Source organism: Capricornis sumatraensis, chromosome 21, assembly GCF_032405125.1.
Source record: "Capricornis sumatraensis isolate serow.1 chromosome 21, serow.2, whole genome shotgun sequence".
Taxonomy (NCBI): Eukaryota; Metazoa; Chordata; class Mammalia; order Artiodactyla; family Bovidae; genus Capricornis; species Capricornis sumatraensis.
The window spans coordinates 28,823,769-28,846,870 of record NC_091089.1 but is presented as its reverse complement, the minus strand read 5'-3'; the positions used below and the strand labels follow the sequence as shown (position 1 = coordinate 28,846,870).

Genomic DNA, 23,102 nt, shown 5'->3' with positions numbered 1-23,102 from the left:
CTTATCAACAAGCTAATGATGCTAGATTGGCTCTTGACATACACTCTAAGCATTTCTCTAAAGTAGCAGGTTACGATACTCATAAAAAATTAACACCAACCAGTTATACATAACAGATGTCCCACGTTCATATTCTCTTATTTATTTACCTCCTGGTACCTGTCCACATCAGACAATTTTTCAAAACACAACAAACCCTTGGTTAATAACGCCTTCCCTCTGGAAGTAATCTCAATACCAGAAAGCTAATGAACATCCTCCAGGCTAGGTAGGCTCACATCAACATGGATATAGTTATATCCTAACAACACAAATTTCTACAAACTGTGATATTTCCCCCATGATCTTGTTACCTTATTTCAATGATCCATATTATCAACTGACCAAAAGCTCCACACATTTTCAATGGCAATGATAATCTTTTGGGTTTTGTAATAAATGAAATGACAAAATACGGCAATGCACTTCCTGGAAATGATCTGTAATGTTTAAGCATTTCTTAAATGCACTGTTAGAGCTATTAAGAACTTCAAAGATTTCTGGCTGTACCTCAGACCCAAAGTTCCCCAGGGGAATGTAAATTACCACTGAGGGTTATTTGGAACTTTTGCAGGATTATATTGTGCCGTAAGTAAAACCTTTCAAATCCCTCTCATCCCTCAAGACCACAAGCTGAGCCATATCTATGTCTCATTCATTCATATTAGTGCAGCAGCCTCTGACTTTTCTTGCCATTCAACTCTGTCCTCTTCAGATTACCCTCCTAATTGTTATCCCTGTCACTTCTTTAAAGACATAAATCCAATACAGCATTGCCTTGCATGCACTCTCTCAATGCGTACCTGCTATCACCAGTCATACAAAGGTCAGTCTGGCTGGTACAGAAGGCCCTTCACCACCAGATTCCATCCTTCCTCCTGCCAAGCTCTCCTACTAAAACCTTCTAAACGCCAATGCTTACTTATTGTCCTGGTACTTTCCTTCTTTTATGCATATTTGTTTATCAAACATTTATTAAGGAGTTAGTATCTACTAAGCACTGGATTAGGTGATGGAAATACACAGATGCGTTACGAATGTTCTGAGGAAGTCATGTATTAGAGCAGAAAGGTAAACAGATAATAATAAAACATGAAGATTATATGTAGACAGAATAGGTGGATAGTAGGTTCTTCATAAATATTATGAATTAATACCAAGCTAAGAAGTGGGCGGGCTTCCCTGATGGCTCAGTGGTAAAGAATCCGCCTGCCAAAGCAGCAGAGGCAGAGACAATCCTTCCTTCTCAAGAGGATCCCCTGGAGAAGGAAATGGCAACCCACACCAGTATTCTTGCTTGGGAAATTCCACAGACAGAGGATCCTTGCGAGCTGCAGTCCATGGGGCCACAAAAGAATCAGACATGACTCCGCAACTAATCAACGACAACAAAGAAGTGGGAAGGAGGTATTCTAGGCAGAAGGAACAGCATATGCAACAGTCGAATTGCATGAAAGAGCATAGCATAGTAACAAATCAGTAGTGATCTATGGCTGTAACATAGAAAATTGAAGCCTCTAGAGACTACCATTGGACTAGGTTGCGGTGCAGGCTTCAGTGACTGGTCTCTATCCATAGCCTACCATGTTTCCTTCCAGAACATCACAGAGTGCTTATCCCATATACCCAGATAGCTCATTTCCAGAGTTTGCTTACACTAAAATTTAAGGTGCCCATCTTCTGTTTTTTCTTCCTCTTACTGTAGTAACTTCAAAAACACAGCAAAAGCAATTTGTTTTAATAATAAGTTGCCCCATAGTTTAACAAGGATTTTTGTCTTTGTTGTAAATGCAAATTTTGCCTTCATAAAAATTATGAGTTTTGTTTTCATTTTATGTATTAATATAATATATAACACAGGCCCCATACAATATTTGCAAAAGTTAAAGTTAGCCTTCTAAAATCTGTTCTCGAGAACCCATTTTACATTATGCTTCATGTGAATAAAGCAGTAAATACAGCCTCAGTTATTTCAGAGCATACAAATCATTATTTTTCATAAAATACCATTAACTCTGGTGATCGTCCATAGTCTGTTGATTTCTGGAGAAGTGTTTGCCAAGCTGAAGTAAAATGGAGCACCGTTGACGGAACTGTCACGATCAATAGCTGAAATGTCAACATACTCCATGTTTGCTTTGCAAATGACTAGATAATCTTGAAGTATTTCTGGTGGATTGTCATTCACATCCTCAATGCTAACTGCAAGGGTTCCAGTACATGATCTACCATCTAGGAAGAAAGAAAAAAAGTTGAGTGTAGTTCACAGTTTTTAAGGAAAAAAAAAAAAAAATCAGCTCGATTCTAAATATGCATGGGCTTTTTAATTTTTTTAATTTTATTTATTTATTTATGGCTGTGCCAGGTCTTCATTGCTTGCACGTGGGCTTTCACTAGTTGTGGCAAGCCGAGGCCTCTAATTGCAATGCGCGGGCTTCACATTGCACTGGATTCTCTGGCTGCCGAGCATGGACTCTGGGGTACATGGGCTCAGGAGTTGTGGCACACAGACTTAGCTGTCCCACAGCATGTGGGATCTTCCCAGACCAGTCCCCTGCATTGGCAGGCAGATTTATTTAAAAAAAAAAAAAAACAATGAGCCACCAGGAAAGCTCTGGGTTTTTTTAAATAAATAAACTGATAATTAGAGACAATGGCAAATAAGATGGTAGATGGATAAATGAAGCCTGTAGAGCATCTAAAATGACTACTGTGCTGTTGATAGTATCAGATATAACTGCCCATAAACCTTTTACCAGAATTTTTACCAAAAAAGTAAAAATAAATGTCTGAATCTCAAACTCTCTAGTTCCTTGGGTTCCTTTTCGTACAAATGTTAGAAAGAGTAAAGCGACCACAGAAAAGCTTTTCTAATCCTGGTATGCATTTTAACCATCTAGGCAGATTTTTTTTTTTAATATATGATGTCCAGGCTCCCAGACCAGGGATTCTAATTCAGTTGGTCTAAGATAGTGTCTATACCTTGAAATTACTTACAAACATCCCCAATTATTTTCATAGTTAGCCAGGGTTGAGAAATTCTGGGTTTCCTTAAGGAACAGAATGTAAAGAAAAAATCATTTTGACTCTATAGTCAGCTGAGCTATTTAATGATTTAATTTAAAAAGACATAATGAGATCTAGAAGAGTCTGGTGAGACCATTTCATCTAGTCCTAGACTTGAGTTTCACCTCTGCCCTCTGACACAGAAATCTATAAGCTTGTAAGATGTTGCCATGCTAGGGGCACAAAGATAAAGAAGGCATGGTTTCATTTCACAGCAGTTTCACCTTGTCTTATGGTTAAAATAAATAGAAACAATCTTTAAAGTAATTTCTAAGAACTCTACTTGGTGGCTCTGATGGTGAAGAATCTGCCTGCAATGCAAGAGACCTGGGTTTGATACCTGGGTTGAGAAAATCCCTTGGAGAAGGGAATGGCTACCCCATCCAGTATTCTTGCCTGGAGAATCTCATGGATAGAGGAGCCTGGCAGGCTACAGTCCACGGGGTCACAAAGAGTAGGACACGACTAAGTGACTAAGACTTCACTTTCAGCACAAGAATATGGGTTTCCCAGGTGGCGCAGAGGTAAAGAATTCTCCTGCCAATGCAGGAGACACAAGAGACTCAGGTTCGATCCCTGGGTCAGGAAGATCCCCTGGAGAAGGAAATGGCAACCCACTCCAGTATTCTTGCCTGGAAAATCCCACTGAGAGAGGAGCCTGGCCAGCTACAGTCCATAGCGTCCCAAGCATAGGATAAGACTGAGCACACAGACACACACATAGCACAGGAGTAATTCTGCCCAGAAATAACTGCAGTTTATTCTCTAACTCTTCTGTAACATCCCAAATGAAAACTCGTGTTTTACCTTGATCTATTGCCAGGACGGTAATGTTATACAACTCATTTTTGGGCGTTATAACCTCCCTGTCCAAAGTTTTGGAAGTCTGTACTGAGCCTGAACCTTCATTAATGGTGATCCACTCTTTAGGATCATGCAATATTTTGTACCTGTTAATAAAAAATAAAAATGATTTTAGCACTATAAAATGCATTGATATATTAGTGTCTCAATCATTACAAATACATTGTAAGTATGTGGTTACAGATTTCTTTGTACCTTAAACCACTGGAACTTTTACTTTCAGGGTCATATGCCTCATAGCCATTGATCTTTGAACCCACTGCGGAGTTTTCTTTAATCTGTATATACTGGACTTCAGGGTGGCATTCAGGCCCTTCATCCTGATCCTTCACATGAACTGTAACCACAGCTCTGTTCATGGTTGTCATCCTGAGTGCAACATCTCTAGTAAATGGAGCTTCATTGGTCACTCCAATTTCCAGGACCACTTGATGGTTTTCTTCATAATCCAGTGGCTTTCAAAAAAGAAAAGGACAAGTATATCAACATCAGTGTAAAATACATTAGGTATTTCAAATAACAAGTGAACTTTTGTCACTATGAACAGTGCTGCATAAATTCTGGGCTCCCATTTAGCCATTATTGACTTTCATCCTTCGCTAAAGAAAGAGGTAATTTTTCACTACGATTTTAGCAAAAGAGGCCTGAAAACTGTGGAATCCAATTCCTAAAATATTTCTATAGCTCATTCTTACAAAGGGAAAATATTCTGAACCTGAAGATAATACAAAAACAAGACAGAATTCTGGCCTTGTTTAGAAGATGAACTTAAGGGTCATCTGACTCATGGAGAATGTTCAACTTACTATTAATATTTTCCACTGACAAGGGCTCTTATAAAATTAGATGTTGACTTGAAACTGAAATGGTGCAGTGATTTTATCTCTGATAGAATCCATATTTCAAATGCATGTTTGAATTGTCCTGTAAGGCATACAACTAAGCAATCTTCATTTAAGCTTTTCCTTCGATCAAAATCCACACAGGTTCTCATTTCTTCTTAGAAATTTGCTTTGGCTTTTTGCCAATTCCTTCTTTGCTGAATAAAATTTTTACCCCTGTTCATCATCTACTTGCATGAAAATTTTATGTTTGACAATTTGAGAATTATACTTTGGTATCACTTGTAGTTTATCCAAAGAAATTCTCACAGTGAAAATGCAGAGGAGGTGGTGCTTGCAGTAAAGAACTCACCTGCCAATGCAGGAGATGTAAGAGACACAGGTTCAATCCCTGTGTTGGAAAGATCCCCTGGAAGAGGGCATGGCAACCCACTCTAGTATTCTTGCATGGAGAATCACATGGACAGAGGAGCCTGGCGGGCTATGTTCCATAGGGTGGCAAAAGAGTCAGACGCAACTGAAGCAACTTAGCATGCACACACCCAAGAAAAATATATGTGCTAATTGGCACTATTATTATCATCATCCCCATTTTACAAAGCAGGAAAAAGAGAAGAGGAGATAAATTGGTTTTCCCATGGCCAAAAGAAACTCTTGCACTAGAGTTTGAAGCCATGTAGTCTGGTTTAAGTCAGTATTCCTAACCACACGACTACAATTATGCTTAATTGATTCACCAGCCTCTGAAATCTTTTGAGCCAATTCTTTAATTACAGCTGATTTTTATACAGTGAATCAAGCTAAATCTAGAAAACACTATTTTACTGTACTGAAAAACTAAAGCATTTTCTTTTTTATTGAGGTATAGCTGATTTATAGTGTTGTATTAATTTCTGCTATACAACAAAGTGATTCAGTTATACATATATATTGTTTTTTATATTCTTTTCACAATGGTTTATCTCAGAATGTTGAATATTATTCCCTGTTTTATACAGTAAGACCTTGTTGTTTACCCATTCTATATGTAATAATTTGCATCTACTAACCTCAAACTCCCAGTCCATCTTTCCTCTTCTCCTCCTCCCCCCTGGCAATCACGTTTGTTCTCTACATTAGAACAATTTTTCTTTGATTCTTTTTCTGCTTATTAAATAATCACTGGCTAAATATTAAACAAAATCAAAACTGAAGAGCAAAATTTTTCATTTAAACCTTTCTCCACACCTGAGTATTATCAAGTTGAGGTACTAATGTGCTATGCTTTGTTGCTTCAGTCATGTCTGGCTCTTTGTGACACTATGGACCATAGCCCACCAGGTTTCTCTGTCTTTTACATCTCCTGGATTGGCAGGCAGGTTCTTTACCACTAGCACCACCTGGGAAGCATACTAATACTAGTCCAATAAGAAGTCAAAAAAATTTCTGAATCTTAGAATCTGCAAAATGCATGTGAAACTCTTTTTGACTCTTTTATTAAAAGCTCAGAAAATGTATCACCAAGAGAGAAAAAGGACTGATGTCTGTTTATTTGTTGCTAATGAACACTATCTCACAAATTACATGTATTGCTATGGTCATGCTGAGAGTTAGAGCATCTGCTAGTGATGAGAAATGGATAGAAATTTAGAAAACAGCTGCTGCCCTGGAAAAACTGCAGTTTGTTTGATCTAGAGTCACTTGCTATAAGCCCTAGAGTTTCTTTATGTAATTTTTAAGGCTCAAGCTAGATATTGCCTTAGTGGTTTAAACTCTCCAAAATTAGAAATCTGGTGAGATGAAACAATGATTATTGAAGAATTATGAATTCTCCTCAACCACAGGGTATCTTTTTGTTTCATCAACAGAAAAAAACTGTCCAAAAATATTCCATAATATCCCTTACCTGCACTAAGATGCTAACAACTCCCTAGAAAATGTAATGTGAAGATGGAACTAAAGATGCTCTATGTTAAAATGACCAAGGGAAAAAAGTCACAAAGTTGAAAGAATAACAGTGAATATTAGTATTAAATATGTTATTAAAACAACTATAATTCAGCTGGGAAAAATATGACCAAGCAGTAGAAGGGGGCAACAGAGGATAAAATGGTTGGATGGCATCACTGACTAAATGGACATGAGTTTGAGTCAACTCCGGGAGACAGTGAAGGACAGGGAAGCCTGGCATGTAGTTCATGGTGTCACAAAGAGTCAGACATGACTTAGCCAATGAACAACAACAGCTGGAATCAAAGAAACATAGACTCAGATTTTGTCTCTACTACATCCAAGCTGTGTCACTTTGTGTAGGTTTCTTAATGTATCTGAGACTAAGTTTTCTCTTCTGTACAGTTCTCAGAACGACATTTAACACTAGTGCACACAGTAAGTGCTTTAAACTACAAGACAATTTTCTTTCTTGTTCTGGGTTAAGAATACAAAACCAAGGGTCTTTCCAGAAAGACCCTTTTCTGCCCTTATAACATGGATCCTAGAATGTAGTAGTACAACCAACAGTACATTATATAGAACAAAGAGTACGTTTATTCAGTGCTGTTTGAGGTAATACTATATCTCATCTTCGATATCACCTTTTAAAAAGATCAACTACACCCAGGTTTATATTCAAAAGAGAAAGAGTGAGAACAATATGATCTAATAAATTATATCATTTAACTATTGTTAAAGGAATTGGAAATATTTATCCTAGACAGGGTAAGTCTCAAAGGACATAAAAGCCTTTTCAAAGCATTACACCTGTTCTGTAAAGCGTTAGATATAAAACCTGGTCCAAGACATGGGTTACAGAGAGAATAATTTAGACACAGTATAAATAAGACCTTCTGAGGATCAGAGCTCTCCAGACATGGAGTAAGCTACCAGTGGAGATGTCAAGATCCTTAATAATTGAGAATGTTCAAGCATAAGTAGGTGCCTAATAACTGATAACAAAATTATAGAAGAAAGACAGCATAAAAGCAGAACTGCTGGACTAAATAGATTAAGTTCTCTTACAACTCGTAAAATGTATAATCTGAAACCATTTAATTGATTAAACCACTAATTGATTAAAACTTAACTTGCCTCTTTAATATTCACAAATCAATGTGATATATCACAACAAATTGAAAGATAAACATCATATGATTATCTCAATAGATGCAAAGAAAGCTTTTGACAAAATTCAACATCCATTTATGATATTAAAAAAAAAACCCTCAGAAAGCAGGCATAAAAGGAACATACCTCAACATAATAAAAGCCATATGCAATAAACCCGTAGCAAACATTATCCTTAATGGTGAAAAATTGAAAGCATTTCCCCTAAAGTCAGGAACAAGACAAGGATGCCCACTCTCACCACTACTATTCAACACAGTTTTGGAAGTTTTAGCCACAGCAATCAGAGAAGAAAAAGAAATAAAAGGAAGCCATATTGGAAAAGAAGAAGTAAAACTCTCACTGTTTGCAGATGACATGATCCTCTACATAGAAAACCCTAAAGACTCCACCAGAAAATTACTAGAGCTAATCAATGAATATAGTAAAGTTGCAGGATATAAAATTAACACACAGAAATCCCTTGCATTCCTATACACTAACAATGAAAAAACAGAAAGAGAAATTAAGGAAACAATTGCATTCACCATTGCAATGAAAAGAATAAAATACTTAGGAATGAAGCTACCTAAAGAAACAAAAGACTGATATATAGAAAACTATAAAACATTGATGAAAGAAATCAGAGATGACACAAATAGATGGAGAAATATACCATGTTCATGGATTGGAAGAATCAATATAGTGAAAATGAGTATACTACCCAAAGCAATCTATAGATTCAATGCAATCCCTATCAAGCTACCAACGGTATTTTTCAGAGAACTAGAACAAATAATTTCACAATTTGTATGAAAATACAAGAAAAACTCGAATAGCCAAAGCAATCTTGAGAAAGAAGAATGGAACTGGAGGAATCAACCTGCATGACTTCAGGCTCTACTACAAAGCTACAGTCATCAAGACATTATGGTACTGGCACAAAGACAGAAATACAGAGCAATGGAACAAAATAGAAAGCCCAGAGATAAATCCACACACCTGTGGACACCTTATCTTTGACAAAGGAGGCAAGAATACACAATGGAGAAAAGACAATCTCTTTAATAAGTGGTGCTGGGAAAACTGGTCAACCACTTGTAAAAGAATGAAACTAGAACACTTTCTAACACCATACACAAAAATAAACTCAAACTGGATCAAAGATCTAAATGTAAGACCAGAAACTATAAAACTCCTAGAAGAAAACATATGCAAAACACTCTCTGATGTAAATCATAGCAGGATCCTCTATGACTCACCTCCCAGAGTAATGGAAATAAAAGCAAAAATAAACAAATGGGACCTAATAAAAATTAAAAGCTTTTGCACAGTGAAGGAAACTATAAGCAAGGTGAAAAGACAGCCTTCAGAATGGGAGAAAATAGCAAATGAAGCAACTGACAAAGAATTAATCTCAAAAATATACAAGCAACTCCTGCAGCTCAATTCCAGAAAAATAAGCAACCCAATCAAAAAATGGGCCAAAGAAGAAGACATACAGAGGGTTAACAAACACCATGAAAAGATGCTCAACATCACTCATTATCAGAGAAATGCAAATCAAAACCACAATAAGGTACCATCTCACGCCAGTCAGAATGGCTGCTATCAAAAAGTCTACAAACAATAAATGCTGGAGAGGGTGTGGGGAAAAAGGAACCCTATTACACTGTTGGTGGGAATGCAAACTAGTACAGCCACTATGCATTGGAAAAGACTCTGATGCTGGGAGGGATTGGGGGCAGGAGGAAAAGGGGACAACAGATGATGAGATGGCTGGATGGCATCACCAACTCGATGGACATGAGTTTGAGTGACCTCCAGGAGATGGTGATGGACAGGGAGGCCTGGTGTGCTGCTATTCATGGGGTTGCAAAGAGTTGGACATGACTGAGTGACTAAACTGAACTGAACAGCCACTATGGAGAACAGTGTGGAGATTCCTCAAAAAACTGAAAATAGAACTTCCATATGACCCAGTAATCCCACTGCTGGGCATATACACCGAGGAAACCAGAGTTGAAAGAGACACCTGTACTCCAATGTTCACCGCAACACTGTTTACAATAGCCAGGACATGGAAGCAACCTAGATGTCCATCAGCAGATGAATGGATAAGAATGCTGTGGTACATATACACAATGGAACATTACTTAACTATTAAAAAGAATGCATTTGAATCAGTTCTAATGAAATGGATGAAACTGGAGCCTATTATACAGAGTGAAGTAAGTCAGAAAGAAAAACACCAATACAGTATATTAATGCAAATATATATGGAATTTAGAAAGATGGTAACAATGACCCTATATGTGAGACAGCAAAAGAGACACAGATGTAAAGAACAGTCTTTTGGATTCTGTGGGAGAAGGCGAGGGTGGGATGATTTGAGAGACTAGCATTGAAACATGTATAATATCATATGTGAAATAGATCGCCATCTAAGTTTGATGCATGAGACAGGGCACTCAGGGCTGGTGCAATGGGATGACCCTGAGGGATGGGATGTGGGGGGAGGTGGCAGGGGGGCTCAGGATGGGGAACACATGTACACCCATGGCTGATTCATATGAATGTATGGCAAAAACCATCACAATATTGTAAAGTAATTAGCCTCCAATTAAAATAAATTAATTTTTAAAAATAAAAGCAAAAGAAAAAAAAAAACTTGCCAAATTGTCAATTATTCATTATTTACTGTACCTTTACAACAGACAAAACACCTTCATTAGTTGCTTTGTCTGTACTGATTTTGAAATGTCCATTTTCATTGCCCTTTAAAATAGTAAAATTGGCTCTCCAATTGGCAGTGTTAATCAAATCCTTATCTTCTATAGGTATTCTTAGAATTTCCACATTGACCATGTTTTCCTCAACTGATGCTTCATACTGAAACAGAGAGAACTCATTAAAACCTTATCTTATAAGGGAAACTTCTACAAAGAAAGTAAAACATGTCTTTCACTCCAAAAGTACTTGTTCTTAAAGCTCTTGCCTAGATTATTTCAAAACATGAATCATGAAAGCATTGTTTTATTAAGGGTTACTTTTACATGAACAAAGAACTTTGCTACAAATGAAGACTAATACCATAGCCTTTAACAAAAGAAAGATAATATAAATACCAATATGAATAAATAAAAGAGATTTATATGCCATCTGTTTCATTTTATTGATAAAATAAGCATAGACACTTTGAAAAATGATAAATACTTTATTAATTCAGATTAAATTAAAAACAGCAATAGAAATCAATTTTGATATTATCCACTTACAGCATTTTGTCTGAAAGTGGGCAAATTGTCATTTGAATCTTTAACTGTTATGACGCAAGTTGCTGTACTCATCAATCCAAAAAACTGGCCATCCATATCTTGTACTTTCATTATCAATGAGTATTTGTCTGCAACCTGAAAACAAAGGAAATATGTAATTAGTTTTGAAAACCTTTGTTTGGATGCATAAAGGAAACCACAGTGGCACACACTTCTATTAATGTGTATCCATGCTTTTTCTTGACTTCCCTATTTGTATACACCCAAAGCATGGTAGACAGGAAGAAAGCTGAAAGTAGGCAGAGCTTCAGTGACAAAGATCCATAGTAAGAAAGTAGATTTACATTTTAGGTTGCAGGTAATATAAGGTTTTATGGGAGTCATATGGGGAGTAAAAAATAGGAACATTTGAGTTTTAGAAAGAATGCTTTTAAAGAAGGTTGAGCATAATTGGGAGTGAACTGAGCTGGAATTCCAAGGAACCTGTTGAAGCCTCCTGAAACAGTCAAAAGCTGGGGTGTTAGCAATAAGGACAAAAAGCAAGGGTGATAGGAAGGTTATTTATAAGTCAAAATGCAGTTTGACTTGAGAACAGATTGTATGCATAGTTACGAAAGAAAGAGGGGCTGAGGATGCTGCTCTGGGGTCCTACTTAGATAGATGGGCAGACAGAGGTATCACCAACCAATACAGGAAGACAGTGATTCCTTGAGGAGGAAAGTACTGGCAAGGTTGGCAAGGAGGAGTGAAAAAAAATGAGTTTTTCCTGGTGTATACTGAATTCTATATTCCTGTGGGAAATCTAATGGAAGCAGAGTGGCTTCCCTGACGGCTCAGTGGTAAAGAATATGCTTGTAATGCAAGAGACTCAGGAGATCCAGGTTCGATCCCTGGGTCAGGAAGATCCCCTAGAGGAAATGGCAACCCACTCCAGTATTCTTGCCTGGAGAATCCCACGGACAGAGGAGGCTGGTGGGCTACAGTCCAAAGGATCACAAAGAGTCTGACATGAGTGAGTGCACACACACACACACACACACACACACACACACACACACACACACACACACACACACGGGAAGTCTAAGGAGAAAGGTCCAGAAGACAGCTGAATAGATAGACTTATACTTAAGGGAAGCTCAAGGACTGAAATACCAATCTTGGGGTCAGCAGTAGCTGGAGAGTGATTGAAATTATGGCAAGAATCGAATTTCCAGGGAAAGAGTGAGTGAAAGTCGCTCAGTCGTATCAGACTCATTGCAACCCCATGGTCTGTACAGTCTATGGAATTCTCCAGGCCAGAATACTGGAGTGGGTATCCTTTCCCTTCTCCAGGGGATCTTCATAATCCAGGAATCAAACCCAGATCTCCTGAATTGCAGGTGGATTCTTTACCAGCTGAGCCACAAGGGAAGCCCAAGACTACTGAAGTGGGTAACCTATCCCTTCTCCAGAGGATCTTCCTGCCCAAGGAATCCAACCAGGGTCTCCTGCATTGCAGGTGGATTATTTACCAACTGAGTTATCAGGGGAGAGAATAGAGGATGAGAAAAGCAGAGGATGTAAGGAACACTAGTATTTCATGCTTAGAAGTAAGAAGAATAAGCAAAGGACAGATGCTCAAAACAAAAGATCAGGGAAGCAGGAGGAGAACCAGAAATCCAAGAGAAGAGAGAGTTTTCATAATTGCCAGCAATAGAGCTTTAATAATTAATCACTGGATTAGGCAGTTAGGTGATCACTGTTGACCTCTGAGATTGGAGTTTACAGATAGTGTGCTGATGCTGAAATGGACTCACTGGTTTGTGGCACAATCACCCCTGTTGCCTTCTCTTCATTTTACTCTTCTTTGGCCACTCCTTTCGTTCTTTTATTTTTCATCATTTTCTATTTCCCTCTATCCCTTCCTTGGTCTTTATTTTACTCATCCTTCTTTTACAGTGGAAACTAACATTCCCATCCCAAACTATTCCTTCCAAAAGCTCTGGAACTCTCTGAGATCCTCCTCTAAATGAAGTTTCTTCATTTCCCTTTTTCATTTCTTTACTTCCTGCATTGTCCCCTACAACACATTTCATGGTTGTTACCCACAAAATCCCATTCGATTTTTTTTGATCAAGTGAGCAAATCTGGGGTTTGATCCCAAATCTGTATCTTACAAGCTGTGTAACCCTAATTTATTTATTTACTATAAGTCTCATTTGTCAATATTGAAAAATTAGGAAAAGTCCTTGTTTTCACATGATTATCCCACAGATACAAAAATATATTCATATAATTCCCTTCAAACATTCCCATTTGTTATGACCATTGTGTGTTTTATCACATAGAATGTCATGATCCCACAAAAAATAAAAATAATAATAAATAAAAGCTTTGTAATTTTTTTATTCTTTTTGATATGTTCTCACCATCCCTCCCTTTTGCTCTGGGATCAAATACCATTGATTTCTGTTTTAATATCTCTCCCAGTCATATCGATCCTTCCATTTATGTTATAACCACTGAAGTGTTATAATAAAGCTTGTTTGTACATGTGAAACTGATTGATCTGCTTTGGTCAAGAATGCAAAACTCCAGATTAAATATGGGCTGATGAAATGTATAAGAGCAACAATGAAAGATCAGAAAATATAGTGCAGTAATTTGACCAGGGCAAGTCAATCCATCCTTCTGACTGTCACCTTTCTCCTCCATAGAGTGGATGTAATCCCTACCTAATCCAACAAGGAAATTATCAAGATGAATTAAAATTATGCATTAAGAATTTGAGCATTAAGTGCTATACACATAACAATGCACTCTTAATATCATCCAAATAGAGCTGCAAATTTTTGACAATCCATCTACTTTAACTAATCTTTTCCTGATTAAAAGTTGTTTTTTTTCTGTTGTTGTTTAGTCATTAAGTCGTGTCTGACTCTGCAACCCCATGGACTGTAGCTTGCCAGGTTACTCTGTCCAGGAAGAACATTGGAGTGGGTTGCCATTTCCTTCTCCAAGTACTTCTCTATAATAACAGGATAGGGATCAGGGTATGATCTATACTCATGGAACAAGCAAAACTAACTGTCCTACATGAGAACTGAGCTGGAACACTGAGCTAGAACCAACTAGTCATACACAAGAACTAAAACAATATTCAATAATATCAACTTTCATAAGTAATATCTTTTTTCTCACTCCTGAATACTAATTGATTTTTACTTCTATCTCTCATGGTTTCTCTTATATAAGGAAATAGAAATCATATTATAACAAGTCTTAATAATATAGCCAGGAATTCTTATTGTCTTATGCCTAAGTAAAATAAAATGAGAAATTCTTAATCCACCAGCTTCTCAGGTAGCTCAGTGGTAAAGAATCCACCTGCCAATACAGGAGACATGGGGGATGTAGGTTCAATCCCTGGGTCGGGAAGATCCCCTGGAGTAGGAAATGGCTACCTACTCCAGTATTCTTGCCTAGAAAATCCCATGGACTGAGGAGCCTGGTGGGCTACAGTCCATGGGGTCACAAAGAGTCAGACATGACTGGGCATGCACACATGCCTAATCCATAGGATAGCAAATTATAGTAAATTGGAGTTAGTGGGTTCAACCTCCAGTAAAATAATAAATCTGTAGATTGTGAAAGTTACCTCTCTGTCCAAATAATGAGAGACTGTGGTGATCACACCTGTGCTGGGATGCACAGAAAACAGCCCAGGTGATCTTGGTGTCTGCTCCAAAATGCTGTACTTCAAGCGCGTGTGCATCGTGTCTGGTTCATCTCTGTCCGTGGCACAAACCACTCCCACAGTAGTACCTACATGTTTGTTTGTTTTTTTTTTAAGAAAAAAGGAGTCTTTTCAGAACTGCAAAATATGTTTAGGCGTAGCTACACTTCTCAAAGTCTAACATTGATAGTGGAAACTTCATTTAAGTTGTATTTCTTACCAGCAATATTCCATCTTTACGTGAAGATGACTTCAAATTTATAACATGAAAAACTTTAAGGCTAAGAATCAAGATTTACTTTGTCCACAGTTTAAACTATTTGAAAGTAAATTTACTGAAAAACATATAAATAGCATCCAAGAATAATTTCAACACGTATTCCCACATATTGAAATATGGAGAGATAAACCATATCTCTAAAGTAAATCAGATTTTTCAAAATCAAGAGTTTTGATTAATAATTAATCAAGGTTGACTTGGAATATAATTGGATAGATGATCATGTTGACCTTTCACATCTCAGTCTCTCCTTTCTATGATTTTCTTTTTGCTAATTCTTGACTTGCCTCATTCTTTCACTAGATTAGTATCCAAACCCCATTGCTGCCAGCCCTACATTATCTTATTTCATACTATTTACTATTTAGGGAGAATTTAAGTCAACTGTTGCTTCAGTTGGAGCTACTGGTATTTTTCATCAGTATGGAAAGTATGAATATTGCTCTGGTAAAAGATTTCAGGTATCAAAGAGGACATACATATGGCATTTTAAAGTGTAAAAAGAGTGTTCCCATGAAATTATAATACATAAATCCACTTTACCTATAGCCCTGTATGTGAGGCTGGCCTGAGGAACAATATATAGACACATACAATCATATACATGATACATATGTTCATTGAAATTTTATATTTGAGGAAATAAAAGCAAGTAAAAGTATTAGTGCAAGGAAGTATTAATTTTTAATAATTTTGTCATTATATTTTTAAACCTTATATATGTGTATGTATTTGTGCTTAAATATACATATATGTATATATATATTTTTTATATTTATATATATATATATGTAGCCTGCCAGGCTCCTCTGTCCATGGAATTCTCCAGGCAAGAATACTGGAATGGGTTGCCATTTCCTTCTGCAGTATGTATATAAATATAGATATAAATTTGTAGAGAATGTCCAAATACATATTTATAACTAACAAAAAGATTTTTGCAGTGGATCAGTATGAAGACATGAAGTAATAATCTTATTATAAGAAAATAAATTATCTTCTCATAGAAAACTATTTATAAGCTTTGTAAGATATAAATTTTCTTTCTGCAATTTCACTGACAGGAAGACATAAACACTATTTTAATTCTCTGGATATAGAACACCTTTACTTATTACATAAAATCGTCCTAAAATCTTGACTTGAAAATTCTTTTCCACAAGTGTATACTTTAGTATTAGCTGAGCATCCTTTGCCCAAAGCATGTGTGTGTGAAATAAATTCAAGGAACACCTTTAGACTAATACAGCTTTAACTTGGTCTGAACCTACTGGTGTGAGATGCTTAAAGCATCCTGGGTTAATCTGGGCATCAAAGTATCCTCAATTTTTCTCTGTTACTACCAAAGAGAGAGAATGCTAGAGAAAAAATCTAAGACCAATAATCCCTCTTTGAAAATAGAAAAATGTAAAATGTCATAGACTTGTGAGGTTAAAAACATTTTAAATCATCTAACATAATTAAACTCATTCTATAGATCAGAGAACTCAAAGGAACTTCAGTGAGTTCTCACAGTGAAATAATAACAGACCCTGAATCAAAAACTAGGCTTCCTAAACTCCAAATCAACTATTTTTATTTTTTTAATTGTACCATGTGAGTACTAAGGAGGTTAACATCTATGACACCAAATTATCAAAGCAAAATATAAAAAGAAAGAGCAGCTGTAAGAATCCAGTGAAGATGTAAATAACTATACTAGAAACATTAATAAGCAAGTTAGTAAAGTCTCCTTTATGGTTCAGCTCGCTTCCTTTCAATTTTATTGCAAGAGGTAATTCTCTGCTGGCTCTACAATAAGGAATCTGCCTGCAATGCAGGAGACACAGGAGACGTGGGTTCAATCCCTGAGTCGGGAAGATCCCCAGGAGGAGGAAATGGCAACCCATTCCAGTATTTTTGCCTGAGGAATCCCATGAACAGAGGAGCCTGGCGGGCTACAGTCCAAAGAATTGCAGAGTTGAACCCAGCCAAGCAACAACAAATACACGAACAACAATTTTTCACATTTCAAGTCTAGAAGACATCAAGAATGCCACATTTAAGGGCGAACTAAAGTGAAACATATGGTTTTCCCTCATGTGAGAGCAGGTGTTTAGGATGGAGAACATGTGATGCACGTTTCTTTAAAGTTATTTCAGTATTCACCCTAAACTGGGAGTAGTAAAACAGTACTTTAAAGAGAAGAGATAAATAGGAGCTTAAAAAATTGTATACTCAGTGGATGTCATTCAACACCTTCCTACATAAAACCTAATAAAAATATCTACACTGATTTTAGTTTTATTAGAGTCTACACTGCATATCCTCCCTTGGAGCTGGGGATAATGATAAACCCACATAATAATAAAATGAAATGAAGTATAAAAGCAAAATATGGTACAAAGCTTGAATAACTGTTATCTCCCTTTATAATTCATTGGTATTCCGGCAACACCACAAACTCCTATGTTGCTGTTGTTTAGTCGTTGTCATTTCCAACTCTTTTGCAATCCCATGGCTCTCTCTATGAGACTTTTCTGGTAAGAATCCTGGAATGGGGTGCCATTTCCTTCTCCAGGGCATCTTCCTGACCCAGGGATCAAACTCACATCTTCTGCTTGGCAGGTGGATTCAGTACCACTGAGCCACCTACGAAGCCTATAATATCAAACTCCTACAATACCTTGTAAATTACACATTGATTGAATCTGATGGGATTATATGCATCCAACTAAGTAGATATGAGTCCAGTGTCATCTCACAATGATCTGGCATTGAGTAAAAACTCAATCTCTCAAACAATGTATATAAACATTTAATACAGCATATTTTGCTCTTCAGTGTTGTCTTACCAATTCTACTGCTTTCTGGAACTTCAAAATTATAAATTGCTTCTGTGAAAATAGGATAGTTGTCATTTTCATCCTCCACTCTGATGGGCAGTGGAAGAGGGAAGTCTGCTGAATATCCGTCTGCAGTTGACGCGTAAGCAATCAGCTGTAAAATAGTGAAAAGCAAACTGAACAGTCCATTTTGAAAGATTCCAGCAAGAAAAAATTCTATGCCTTATCTACTAACTTCTCTGCAAATCTTTTCAGTAATAAATCATTCTAAAAATTTCTATTTAATACTTCTTTAGTTATCAAAGCATTGAAGGTAGAAAGACTATCACTGTTAATATTATAGTTCAAAGTACTCAGTGTTTGGTAGAAGTGGCTACACTTCAAATAAACCCTAGATCAGAATACAGTGTGTCAGAGAATACAGCGTGTCAGGCCATTAGACTAAGGAATTAAATGTGAATATAGCAGGGTGGATTATAGTCCTTATTCTCCCCATAATCATAAAATCACATAGGGAGAAACAAGTCACTTCACTGCAGTGGGAAAAATCCAAACTACATCATCTAAATAAAGTAAAGATTATCAAATTTTGTCACTACTAAGCTCCTTTATTATTTTACCTCATAGATCACATATTTGTAAGAGGTTTTCTCACAAAACCACTACATTTACTTCTGCGTTACTGGTTAACCAAAAGCAGTGTAAAGTCAAATAGAATATATTTCTCTTTAGCATGTGATTATAACACTGAGTTGAAAAATTTCCAGCCAAAAGCAAAGTGTCACATGGTGACCATCAGTCATGTTTTACTTACCTAGCACTTCTTCCTTTTTCTTTTAGGAAGAGAAGCCCTCTTTTCTATGGAGAATCAGCTCCCCTGAACCACAGGAATAATTACATAACCCTACAGCATTTATTATATCATGCTGAAAATTGCCTGAATTATTACACTGAAAATTAAGTGACTTATTCCTCATTGATATAAGGAAATGGCAACCCACTCCAGTGTTCTTGCCTGGAGAATCCCAGGGATGGGGGAGCCTGGTAGGCTTCCGTCTATGGGGTCGCACAGAGTCGGACATGACTAATGCGACTTAGCAGCAGCAGCAGCAGCAGCATCCTTATCAGTATACTGACTTATTGTGCCTTGTTTGGGCTTGGTCTCCCACTTTTGCTACATTATGTAGTTCTCAGATATCATCAGATAATCATACATGCTGAAGAAATACCAAGAAAGAAAGAAAAAAAAAAAAGGAGCAAAAGAGGGACATTGGAAGATGACTCTTCCAATCAACTGTGGCCATGTCCTAGAGAGAAGAGAAAGGACCATGACCAAAGAGAGAAGGAAAACCTCAGAAACAAAACTAACTTTTGGAAATTTGCTGGAATTTACATCCAAATGCAATTAAATTTCTTGGCTTCATTTTAGGCTTACCTAACAGAAGTTGAGATAAAGAGCAGACCAAGCATTCCAAAATATTATACAATCTATTTCCTTTGTCTTTAAGATACCCTCAAAAAAGAGAGTGCAGAAGACAGGAAAGAGTAGATGGAGTATCAGGAGAAACATAGTTTAATCACTTAAAAGTCATGTGTATTGATAAAGCTCCTACATCAAAAACATCATATTCTTCACGATCCACAGGCCGGGTACAATACAGATTTCCAGTGTCTCTTTCTATGAAAAACAAATTTAAAGGTTCTTTGTCAACTCCACGCCCACTTATTGAATAGAAGATGGTATAGTTCTGTGCAGCATCAGATTGAACCTAAAAGGAAAAAGCAAATGTAAAAATTTTTTCATTAAAATGCTGTTTTTTAAATACAACATATATGTTTACATTTTTTATTTTAAAGAGATTATTTTAAGAATAATTACCTTTGTCACTTCATCAACCTGCAAAATGGTAACAAACTATGATAATTTGGCAAAAGATTTTTTAAAAGCTCCCAAATTTAATGAAGACAATGTTCAACATAAATAGTAACCAAAGAAAACCTAATTGAAAACAAAAAGGCATAGTTTCCCATCTAGTGATTTGGCAAAGGTAGAAAAAAACAATACTACCCATTGTGGGCAGGGATGAGGCAAACAAGGACTCTCATATCCTGATGAAAGGAATGTCAATTGGAATGTTTCTTAGGGAGATGAATTAACAAAACTGAAAAGAATGACAATAAACAGAGAAGACTCTTCCTGGCAGAGGAAACAGGAAGTGCAAAGTGATCAGACCAGGGTGATGTCTGCAGTGTTCAAGGAAGGCAGTGTGATTGGAGTAGAGAGGACTAAAGGAAAAGAAAGTGGTAGATGAATGCAGTAACAGGGCAATGGCATATAAGAGATTCCAAGGATGTTGGCTTTTTCTTGGAGTCAGACTGAGAGCCATTGGAGAATTTAGATAATAGTAACACAGAAACAGATTTAAGGGCCTAGATCTGATAGACAGAGTGCCTGATGAACTATGGAATGAGGTTCGTGACATTGTACAGGAGACAGGGATCAAGACCATCCCCATGGAAAAGAAATGCAAAAAAGCAAAATGGCTGTCTGGGGAGGCCTTACAAATAGCTGTGAAAAGAAGAGAGGCGAAAAGCAAAGGAGAAAAGAGAAAGATATAAGCATCTGAATGCAAAGTTCCAGAGAATAGCAAGAAGAGATAAGAAAGCCTTCATCAGCAATCAGTGCAAAGAAATAGAAGAAAAGAACAGAATGGGAAAAATTAGAGATCTCTTCAAGAAAATGAGAGATACCAAGGGAACATTTCATGCAAAGAGGGGCTCGATAAAGGACAGAAATGGTATGGACCTAACAGAAGCAGACGATATTAAGAAGAGGTGGCAAGAATACCCAGAAGAACTGTACAAAAAAGGTCTTCACAACCCAGACAATCATGATGGTGCGATCACTAATCTAGAGCCAGATATCCTTGAATGTGAAGTTGAGTGGGCCTTGGAAAGCATTGCTATGAACAAAGCTAGTGGAGGTGATGGAATTCCAGCTGAGCTGTTTCAAATCCTGAAAGATGATGCTGTGAAAGTGCTGCACTCAATATGCCAGCACATTTGGAAAACTCAGCAGTGGCCACAGGACTGGAAAAGGTCAGTTTTCATTCTAATTCTGAAGAAAGGCAATGCCAAAGAATGCTCAAACTACTGCACAACTGCACTCATCTCACATGCTAGTAAAATAATGCTCAAAATCCTCCAAGCCAGGCTTCAGCAATACGTGAACCGTGAACTTCCTGATGTTCAAGCTGCTTTTAGAAAAGGCAGAGGAACCAGAGATCAAATTGCCAACATCCACTGGATCATGGAAAAAGCAAGAAAGTTCTAGAAAAACATCTATTCTGCTTTACTGACTATGCCAAAGCCTTTGACTGTGTGGATCACAATAAACTGTGGAATATTCTGAAAGAAATGGGAATACCTGACAACCTGACCTGCCTCTTGAGAAATCTGTATGCAAGTCAGGAAGCAGCAGTTAGAACTGGACATGGAACAACAGACTGGTTCCAAATAGGAAAAGGAGTACATCAAGGCTGTATATTGTCACCCTCATTGTTTAACTTATATGCAGAGTACATCATGAGAAACGCTGGACTGGAAGAAACACAAGCTGGAATCAAGATTGCCGGGAGAAATATCAATAACCTCAGATATGCAGATGACACCACCCTTATGGCAGAAAGTAAAGAGGAGCTAAAAAGCCTCTTGATGAAAGTGAAAATGGAGAGTGAAAAAGTTGGCCTAAAGCTCAACATTCAGAAAACGAAGATCATGGCATCCGGTCCCATCACTTCATGGGAAATAGATGGGGAAACAGTGGAAACAGTGTCAGACTTTATTTTGGGGGGCTCCAAAATCACTGCAGATGGTGATTGCAGCCGTGAAATTAAAAGACGCTTATTCTTTGGAAGAAAAGTTATGACCAACCTAGATAGTATATTCAAAAGCAGAGACATTACTTTGCCGACTAAGGTCCATCTAGTCAAGGCTATGGTTTTTCCTGTGGTCATGTATGGATGTGAGAGTTGGACTGTGAAGAAGGCTGAGTGCCGAAGAATTGATGCTTTTGAACTGTGGTGCTGGAGAAGACTCTTGAGAGTCCCTTGGACTGCAAGGAGATCCAACCAATCCATTCTGAAGGAGATCAGCCTTGGGATTTCTTTGGAAAGAATGATGCTAAAGCTGAAGCTCCAGTACTTTGGCCACCTCATGCGAAGAGCTGACTCATTGCAAAAGACTCTGATGCTGGGAGGGATTGAGGGCAGGAGGAGAAGGGGACGACAGAGGATGAGATGGCTGGATGGCATCACTGACTCATTGGATGTGAGTCTGAGTTAACTCCGGGAGATGGTGATGGACAGGGAGGCCTGGCGTGCTGCGATTCATGGGGTCGCAAAGAGTCGGATACGACTGAGCGACTGAACTGGAACTGGAATATCCAATTTCTGGAGTTCTGGTAGCTCCATGGTGAAGAATCCCCCTGCCAATGCAGGAGATGCAAGTTCCATCCCTGAGTCAGGAAGATTCCCTGGAGAAGAAAATGGCAACCCATGCCAGTATGCCTGGGAAATCTCATCTCATGGGCAGAGAAAGCTTCAAGGTGACAGTCCATGGCATCTCACAGAGTCGGACACAATTAAGCGACTAAACAACAATATCCAATTTATATTTTAGAAGGCTAATTCTTGCTGTTCTGTCAAGATTAGACTTGGGTGAGAAGTAAGGGAAGAAACAGGAAGGCTATTTAAAAGTTACTGCTAAAAAAAAAAAAAAGTTACTGTAAGAATTCAGGGGAGAGAATTATTTGTTAGACTAGCATGGCGGCAGCAGCAGTTGTGAAAAACAGTTAGATTCCGGATCGAATTTGACGATACAGCCAGCAGGATTTGACAATGGATTGGCTGTGTGGTGTGAAGACTGAAGTCAGGGATGTCACTAAGTCAGAGGATGCTAGTATTCCCCAATGTCTATTCTGCCCGTCTTCCTTAATGTTAGAACTTACAGCTGAGCATAAGATGGTCCAGAAGAAAGATTTTTCTATCTCCCTTGCAATTAGGTATGATCATGCAAAAAGGGATCAATGGAATTTAGCAAAAAAAAAAA

At 37.5% G+C, this 23,102-nt stretch overlaps 1 protein-coding gene across 2 annotated transcripts in view; it reads right to left on the bottom strand.

The window, feature by feature from the left end:
• Positions 1-23,102, bottom strand: part of LOC138097691 (desmocollin-3) — a 52,235-nt gene that overhangs the window by 15,048 nt on the left and 14,085 nt on the right. For both annotated transcript variants that reach the window (XM_068993982.1, XM_068993983.1), the window contains exons 5-12: positions 19,607-19,762; positions 18,003-18,147; positions 14,811-14,977; positions 11,171-11,305; positions 10,599-10,784; positions 4,165-4,424; positions 3,913-4,055; positions 2,047-2,271 (exon numbers count right to left, since the gene is read on the bottom strand). In XM_068993982.1, the coding sequence (XP_068850083.1) occupies positions 2,047-2,271; positions 3,913-4,055; positions 4,165-4,424; positions 10,599-10,784; positions 11,171-11,305; positions 14,811-14,977; positions 18,003-18,147; positions 19,607-19,762 (1,417 nt within the window). The remainder of the gene's footprint in view (positions 1-2,046; positions 2,272-3,912; positions 4,056-4,164; positions 4,425-10,598; positions 10,785-11,170; positions 11,306-14,810; positions 14,978-18,002; positions 18,148-19,606; positions 19,763-23,102) is intronic.